At 38.9% G+C, this 9628-nt stretch overlaps 1 protein-coding gene across 1 annotated transcript in view; it reads left to right on the top strand.

The window, feature by feature from the left end:
- Window positions 1-8471, top strand: part of LOC307252927 (ephrin type-B receptor 2-like) — a gene marked incomplete at both ends in the record, with an annotated part of 40989 nt that extends 32518 nt beyond the window's left edge. The window contains 3 exons of the mRNA XM_080030749.1: window positions 500-530; window positions 3789-3807; window positions 8185-8471. Coding sequence (XP_079886875.1) covers window positions 500-530; window positions 3789-3807; window positions 8185-8471 — 337 coding nt within the window. The remainder of the gene's footprint in view (window positions 1-499; window positions 531-3788; window positions 3808-8184) is intronic.
- Window positions 8472-9628: the final 1157 nt, after the last annotated feature.

Genomic DNA, 9628 nt, shown 5'->3' with positions numbered 1-9628 from the left:
TGTTACTGAAAGCTGGCAATGTCACATAGTGATGTTGGTCTTCTGGATTCCGACAGAGACACAACAGGGTACAATACTAGTGCTCTTGTGGTTTAAGTTATCTATTTATTTCAGATTTTAGTCACATTTTCATCATATCAAACCCCATACTTTTAATGGACTGGCAGTTTTACAGAAAAAAAAACATTTACAATGCATCTACATTCTGTAACTGCCTCTGTATACATTTGCTTTATTGTTACTAGCAGAATTTACACAGGAATCAAATTGCTTATACCTTCGCACCAGGGATTCACAAAATGTGATGCACACATATACGACCTCATGTGTCCAATGTGAAAGATAAAAGCTAGTCCCATGCATTTGGAAGAGGAAGTGTTGACTGTCTACTTTACTTTATTTGGCCGCACTGTAGACAGACACACTGGTTTCTCCTCTTCAGTTGCATTCACCAAAAATTGTTACACATGTGTTATGAAAACATTCCTGTCGTTACCAGGAGTAACCACAGGAGGCGCAAAATAAACCAGGTATTAAATCTTAATGATTATAGCTCTAACTAAACAAGTTAGCTTATATCATATCAACTGTTAATTAGGCTACTTTCACACAATTGCTGCATGCAGTGAACGTGTTTGTCGGGTTGTTTCAGAAAATTACACAAAAAAAATTGCGCAGTAATGTTCTTGCAGTTAGACAGGTAATTTCAGACATATTTTGTTTGAAGCAGGCTAAGGCTGTGTGCAGTCCTTACTGTAGTTTCCAATGTCCATTACAAAATATTTTACACCCCTCTCAAAGTGACAATTTGAAGCAAGTTAGCTTTTCAAACACAAATCAGACAAACAAATGTATTAACACATAAAAAACTATCAAAATGAGATGTAAAAAAACGCATGACACACAAGATATAGCAGTGGCCAAACAATATCCAACACCGTTGTGTCAAAAAGGCACAGGAAAGGTACAGCAGTGTGCTCTCCCCTTGAGGTTGCTACCTGAGTTGGTGGTGACAGGTCTGCTGGTTGAGGCAGCAGCAGTAAGAGCTTGCTCTTTGAAAGCACATGATTTAGCTGTTGATGTCAATGGAAGCTGACAGGCAAAAATACAAGCCAATGTCGTGTTCACTGGTCAGATGTAGCATATTGGTTCCCCAGCAGTTTGACTCCTGTTAACATTGCATTACTGTTCCTTATACTATGGTTGTGATTGGTTTGTTGTCGTTGTGTGGTGGTTTGCTCGCAGACTGGATGAAGTGAAGAGATTTGCCCTTTAAAAGGGCTCTTTAAAGGTCAGCAGATATTCCACTGGCTGAAACGTCAGAAGCTGCAGGTTTTGTTTTGACTGGTGAATGGACAAATGAAAGAACCACGTAGCTACTGTCATGCCAACATCTTTGAACTGCTCATCTGGAAATGCCATCAAATGGCATTACTACTGATATGTTTAAAAGCCATCTGGTTGTAATTAATGTTCTTCTTTTTTTACGCACAAAACCATTTTTAACCTTGGAATACACTTCAGCCACCATATGTTTATGTTGATTGGACCATATACTGTCTGTCATTCACTGTGATTTACTGTTCCATTTACCGTGAAAATGGGTTCTGTGACGTCTGGGCTAGGAAACAACACGTTGCAGTCAAAGCTGGAGGTAAAGCTACTACTATGCTTTTACCGGCAGAGTGTTTTCAGTTGATCAAGAGAAATCTGTTACAACAAAGTCTTCTTCTTTTACATATCAATTTACTTTATTTTGGCCCCAACATAATCTGTGCAATATTTGTATAATTGATTCAGTATCTTTATCAGATTTTTAAAATTAACTGATTTTATAAATTTCCATACTGCCCTCATTATAATAATAATGACAAGAAACAAACTGTTTTATAAAGATTAATTGTGGTGGTTCCATGAGTGAAGACATGGCAAACAGACTGTATCAAATGCTCCGTGGCTTGATGAAAAGTGATATATCCGTCCTCCAATTTCATTCTAGATCAAGTCTCCATTTTTTTCACTGGTGAATCTTAAGCACTTCCATAAAGTTGAATTCCAAAACATCAGCAGTTAGCTAGCTTAGGATTTGTGGGTGATATTCAGCAGCAGTTTTGCCTCAACCTGTTAAGGTTAAGTTATTTTGCACGTGCTGTCAGGTGCGTTATCATTGCACCAAGGTACATTGTGCAGAGTTGTTGTGCACAGGGTCTGGACAGATCCTGTTGCAACAGCAGATAGTGCAACTTCATATTTTATATATAGTACCTTGGCACTTTTTTATTCACTAATCGGCTATGTCATGACCAAATTATGTGAGTGAAATGTTTCCCCTTTTCATTCATTTCCCTCATTTTCATCATTCTTTATGAAATTAATTTGGAAATTGGCAATGTATTTTACTTGACAAAGTGTTGTGCAATGCCCAGTATGACTGTCCCTGATAACTTAACTGTTGTATGCCTATTGATGGATAGATAATTACCAGGCCCATGAGCTCGAGGGGTCGGGCCTGTGCTCCACCATGAGAAATGGACCTTCCGACTGCTGTGATTATCCTTCCCACAATCCCTTTATGGTTTAAAATGATCCAGCTGAAGTGAAATGAGGAGAGAGTATTGTTACGTTAGGTGGTTTTCAGAAAACAGTCTGAGTACAGATTCTCAAGCGAACATGATTTTTCGACTACTCCCAAACAGTACTCTATTAGAACTCTATTTTGTTGGATTTTGAACTGTGAATTTTGATAAACGTGTGCTTTTTTATAAACCTTATGTGTTTATGACAATGATGTATACTTCACAGTACAGAAAAGAGAATTCTCAACTTTGGTCGTGTGATGCCTGAATAGTTCTTTTTTTGGTATTGGGATATTTGGCATGCTAAGCCTCTTCCTTTTGCTGTAACAGCACAAACCACAGCTTTACCCACTCACTGTCAATGTACTGTACACGAGTCCTGACCCCCAAACCCATTCAACTTGGTCTTGTTTGTGAATGATCAGAATGTCCTAGATTCATATGAGGTACAACACTCCTGCTTTTGTGATAGCATCCAATAGGATCCCCAGTTCCTTTACATTTCCTCCCATTGTATTTGATAATCAATAGCAAATATATACCTTCTTTCCAATCTTAATGGAGTAGCTCGTGTTTATGATCTGCTTGCTAAATCATAATTTAGAGGTACCATAAAACGCACTCTCACTTAAAAGCTATGCTTAAAAGTCAGCCCAGGCTTAAACTTGTGCTAATGTTTCTCACTATTTCATCAGGTTGGATTACCAACTAGGTAAAGTGGGAAACTGCAGTGGGTTAATTTGGCCCTGCACTTTTCTTTTACCTTCCTCCTCAGGCTGTTACATACAGGTGCACAGTGAAGTCATTAACTGGAGTTTAAAGAAATGCACTGATCTGCCGTTCTTGTTCAATATTAACTGGTGCATGATTACGTTTGAACATATTTTTTACATTGAGTGGACTGTGCAAGACTATAGCTCATCTCAGAAGCACAGACAATACACGTACTGCACACTTTGGCTGTGCCCTGTGCTCTGTGTAAAACTTCAAGTCACACAACTGGTTTAGTCATTTTTAATGACTGTAGTCCAAAAAAAGGTGCTTCCACATTAAGCATTTTGAAGCTCTTCCAGCAACATATTTTTTTAACATCCTCCTCTTTCCTTTGATATTTCATAAATGTTGTTCAGTCAGATCGTTCAATACCAGTCTGCACTATTCTGTCATACTATGTGTGGCATTATTGTAACAATGGTCCTATATGTGTTACAGATGCACAAAGACACTTACTGTACTGTAAATATGCATGGTATGCACACTTCAGTGTTTTGTTGAATTGGGCACAGGCAGCACCTTCACTGTGTATTTGCTGCAACTGTTGAAACTGGAATTATTTGTGTCTTTGTTTGGAAGTCTATACTGTTGGGAGAAGAACACAGTATGGTTGCCATTCTTGTGATTTTTAATAATTCAAAGCGGTCTTACGAAAGTGAGCATTTAATCATAATAGCTTAGTGGCAAGAATTATAACTTTGTGCTCCATTTAAAAAAGAAAAATAGAAATACACTTCACCCTAAAGCTTATGTTATGTTGAGTAGGCCTTGCTGAATTATGAGTTTTCCTTGAGAAAAAGAAAAAGAAAAAAAGATTTGATAAAAGTCTGAATGTCCACGATTAACATGTTCTAAATTGCACACAAATGGAAGATGAATTCCAAATTGACATATTATTTTCAGAACAGTCAAGACAACAAAGTTGATATGTGTTGTTAAGTTCATGTGGAAGAAAACTAAGGTGTCAAATGTTCACTCTAAACAACTGGATAACTCTGTGAAACGCTACGTCAACTGGAAATACCTAATACATCTACCTGTTAACTATGTAGCAGTGAGAGGTGAAACTGTAAGACATATTCACTATTAACAGTGACTATATTCCTTCCACCTGATATTGTTTTTACCTGTATTTTTTTTTTATATGTAAATGGCCGTGTGAGTTCAGTGCCGAACTGCAGATTCACTGCTATAAGCACAGGCTGTCTCATCTCTGTATGTGGGGTTATTCACAAACACAGAGAGTAGAAATGGCCTCACGTGAATATGACCTCTCTATGTACAGTTTAAAGACATCATAAAACATTTTTTGTAACCGTTTCAGTGTGTGTGCGTCCGTCCATATACTGGCCCATGTTAAAACTGCACTGTTGCAGCTTCTCAGTACTCGCATAGAGCTGAAATGTGCCTGGTTCTGGTGGTAGATTCCTTGTTTCCTGTGGAGCAGTTGGAAATGTTCAAATTCTACACATATTGGCTTTAAAGGAACATAGTGGGACTTTCACTTCTTTGCTATCTCTCTTGGAGGGAGGTTTTTAAATGGACCTCAGTCTCATGCATGTGTGTTAAATACAGAGCTGGAGTCAGGCTGTAGTGAGCCTATAGCTTATCATTGGTAAACGGCTACTGTGGTCCAGGGCAGTAATGTGCTTAAAGCATTTCTTGATGAACAGTCGATAAGCACATGGTTTTGGTCGCTGTACAGGCACGATGGTACAACAGAAAGCCTGAGTGATAAATTAGCCTATGTCACATATATCAGTGTTTCAACATACTGTATGTCAAGCCATATGTAACAAGACATTGCAGCAGTCATCCCAAAGGCATGTTGGAAGTGTTTGAGAAACACTGTTTACATTGTAAACTTTCTCCACCAGAATAACGAAAATATTTATTTTAATCTGATTTGTTACTTATTTTAAACTCATATTGGCCACATATATCCAGTGGGCCTGTATGGGCATTAGTACAGAACCTGGCAACCCTGGTCAGACGATATGACAGCTGGAAGCTCATTACTGTTTTTTGTTGATTGGTGAGATTTGGAGTTGTTAGTGGATCTTTCAAATCGACTGATATTTATCTTCTCATTCCATTCTCTGTAAGAGAGATAATATGTGTATGAAAAGTTGAACTGATCCTTATATAAACTCTGTGTAGAATTTGAACATTTCCAACCATGGCACCCCCCCATGGCAGAAAAACAAAAAACACCATTCATTTTGAGGGTTGTGTCATTCTACATAGCAATTCAAATTTGATGGCTTGCACATTCCCGTAAAACAGTTCAGAGCAGTTGTTTTACATAATGAAGGTTATTGTCATCAAGTCTACATTCGACTGTCAAACTGCCTTTGCCAATAATCAAATGTATTTATTGGAAATTAACTCAGAATGCCATATATCAGCTTTATGCAGTACCTGTTTCCTTTACCGCACAATCTTCCTTTCTTGCCTGACCTGGGGTGGCCCTATTTCCTCTGTGCATAGACAGGAGGTTTAAGGACCTGGACCCTTTTTGGTCCAAAGCACATGGGACACAGGGGTCAATTTTACTGTAGATTCTAGAGGGGTTACCCACAGCCAAACACGCCTCTCTTCTCAGTCCTTACCACTGTGATCTCACTTGAACTTTTGTTTTTCTATTTTATGTTTTTCTGTATAAATGTATATTTGATGGTATACCTGTGAATGATGTATTGATTTTAATTATTTGTAATACTGTTATTTGTTTTATTTTGTAAAAAAAAACAAGAAAATGAAAAGTAAAGAAAGAAAAGAAAACACAACAAACTCAGTTTTGTAGCAACTGTCTTCAATAAAAAAAAGAAACAATGGTGACATGCAGTATGCGCCACATTTCATTCTTTGACAAGAACTGACTCTGAACTGATATGTTCTGCTTTGATGAAGAGCAGTTATGACAAGACAAACACATGCAAAGATGTGTAGCCCCTGTGATCCCAAATCCACAAAATCCTTCTAACTACGTCATTTGGGGAGTTAGTTGCATGATAGTAAGCATCTCAAAAGAGTTATCAATCCAAATTAAAAATACTGTCATTTAACTTTGATAAACTATATAGAAATTCGGTTTGGATGAGGCGGGCTATGCTCTGGTTCTTTTTACACAATAAGTAGTTTTGAAGCAATCATAGCAGTTCTCTGCCGAACGTTCTATTATCAGAATTAGTGGAGCCGTGGAGAGCGTTTGATATGGCCACGCCCACACAGTCCGGTCTAGACAGTAGATAATCTGTTCTTTAAACTAAGTTTTATAATATTTAAACATTTATTTTCAATCAGATTTTTGTTAAAGCTAATTGAGACACTCTGATATCATATATTGATTTTTACTTACCAGGTTTCCACAGGCTTTAATATTGAATGTCACTGATATTCCAGGGAGCACTGTACAAACAAATACATTCTCTTACACTGTGGATATCAAATTGTGATGCAAGCTTCGGACACAAGAGGGAAGTAGAGAATCTGCCAAGGGTCTGAAACCCTGCCGCTGGAAGGGCTTGTAGTATATACATATCAAAGAGCATTGCCATTTTGACACAAATGACACAGACTATATTTCTGGTTTACTTTTAGCCCCCATTCTATATATTCAAAGTAGGGAAGACTGATGTCCAGACACATGCACAGTGTATGATAGTGCATTGATTACACATCATTTGAGTTTCTGTAATATAACATAAAATTAATTATTCATTCTTTTAACATCGGAAATAACCACAATTTGCATGTTTTTTAAGTCAGAGGCCAAAACAAGTTTTCTTCCACTTTAGATCAGCCAAATATGGATGCACTGAACATCTTAATTTTAAAAATAACAGTGGTTATTGATGAAGAGTAATTTGATGTAAATAGCCACATGCAAGATGGAAGAACAGCCCAATAACCCATAAATAATACTGATTCAAGTAAAACAACGATTGAAAGATTTCTTCAAAGTAACCTTTATTTGAGTTTTACTAAAATCAAACCATGTTGCTGATATTTCTGACTTTAAAGAATGTACAGAATGTGAATTACTTACAAAGGTATAATAAACAATAATACTATACAGTGAACAGCCGCTTCTGCCACTAAGAAGACATAACAAAATTGTGTGGCCCATGTAACACACAAGGATGAGTCATAAGCATGCATGTTGCATGATAAAGACCAGGATTATACAGTAGGTACTGTATATTGTGTCACAGCGAGACCAATCATTGTTAATCTGGGCTCTCTTAAACAGCTGGCAGGATGAGGACATTCCACTGGGACTGAAACGGTTATTTGGATCTGGTCCACAGCAGCTATTCTTTCATGTATGTAAAGATGTGAAGTACCAGGTGAACTTGTGAAAGCCATCGCTATATGCTTGGTGTGTGGTAATGCCAGAGGTTAATTTATATCAGTAATACTATGTAGGAGAAAAAACTCAATTGAGAGAAGCACAGCATTAATCAGACTTATGGGACATAAACCTCAAGAAAAGGGTGACTCCAAAAAGTAATCGTTTTACGTGAAGTGACTGCAAGTAAGTTAAGGAAAACCAGGCCAACAATGTTATATCTAAAACATGTGTTACTACAAATATAGCAAGTAACCACCACAGGATTGTCTCGAGGCATAGATTTGGGGAAGGGGAAGGAAACATTTCGCTGCTTTAAAGGTCCCAATGAGCACAGTGGCCTCCATCATCCGTAAATGGAAGAAGATTGGAACCACCAGGACTCTTCCTAGAGCAGGCCGTCCCTCTAAACTGAGTGATCGGGGGAGAAGGGCTTTAGTAAGGGAGGTGGCCAATAACCCGATGATCACTCTTACATAGCTCCAGAGTTCCTCTGTGGAGAGAGGAGAACCTTCCAGAACGACGACCATCACTGCAGCACTCCAAAAATCAGGCCTGTATGGTGGAGTGGCAAGACGAAAGCCCCAGCCCGCCGGGAGTTTGCCAAAAGGCACCTGAAAGACTCTCAGCTCATGAGAAACAACATTTTCTGGTCTGATGAGACAAAGATCGAACTCTTTGGCGTGAATGCCAATCGTTATGTTAAGAGGAAACTAGGCAATGTACAGAGATATCCTGGAAGAAAACCTGCTCCAGAGCGCTCTTGACCTCAGACTGGGGCGACGGTTCATCTTTCAACAGGACAACGACCCTAAGCACACAACAAGATATCAAAGGAGTGCCTTCAGGACAACTGTGTGAATGTCCTAGAGTGGCCCAGCCAAAGCCCAGACTTGAATCCCATTGAACATCTCTGAAAATGGCTGTACACAGACACTCCCCATCAAACCTGAGGGAGCTCGAGAGGTTCTGTTAAGAGGAATCGGCGAAACTGGCCAAACATAGGTATGCCAAGCTTGTGGCTTCATATTCCCAAAGACTTGAAGCTGTAATTGTTGCCAAAGGTGCCACAAAAAAGTATTGAGCAAAGGCTTTGAATACTTATGTACATATTATATTTTCATTTTTTATTTGTAATAGATTTGCAAAAATCTCAAACAAACTTTTTGTAAGATGTCATTATGAGGTATTATTTGTAGAATTTTGAGGGAATTTTTTTTATTTAATCCAGCGCTATTCCAGGCTGTAACATAAAGAAATGTGGAAAAAGTGAAGCGCTGTGAATACTTTCTGTATGCACTGTAGGAGAGTAGGCACCAGGAACTGTGTGTGCAGTCATCCACAGGCACATTATCGTTGTGTAGTTTGAGCACCTGAACTGGGCTTTCGGATACCTCAGCTTCCTCGATAAGTTTGGATTTGTGGTTTGCTTTGGCTGTTGGTTTTTCCAAGGTTGGCAGTGTCTCCTTGGCATAATAGGATAGAGTGTAGTTTGAGTGACTTGGAGTGAGCCTCGCTTGTGTCACAAGTGTTTGTTTGGGAGGCCCTATAAGTGCATGGGTTGTTCAGGTGCTGGAAATGTGTAATCCTAAATGTCATTCCTCTCCATCCTTTATTGTGACCTCTGGTTAGTGTGGGTGGATGGTCCCCTTTCCAAGAGGTCCAAGTTATGGGCGGGTAAGAAGGGATAGAGCCTGGGTGCCTGTGGTTCCAATAAAAGCGGATTCCCCATTTTTTTCTCGTAATGACCGTGTTTAGAATCATTTTTGGCCAGTGGGTGTCATGTGACTTACAATTTGGACTGTGGCCAACACAATGACATCACAGCCCAGCGCCGTTAGGCAGGCTTACTTGCGTCAGGCTATTAAGTGACTTCAGTATAGGTCAGGGTGGGTCTGCCATGCCATGTTGTGCTGCCCTGCCT

This window comes from Ammodytes marinus (genome assembly GCF_949987685.1).
Source record: "Ammodytes marinus genome assembly, chromosome: 7".
Lineage (NCBI taxonomy): Eukaryota > Metazoa > Chordata > Actinopteri > Uranoscopiformes > Ammodytidae > Ammodytes > Ammodytes marinus.
This window is presented reverse-complemented; position numbering and strand designations above follow the sequence as displayed.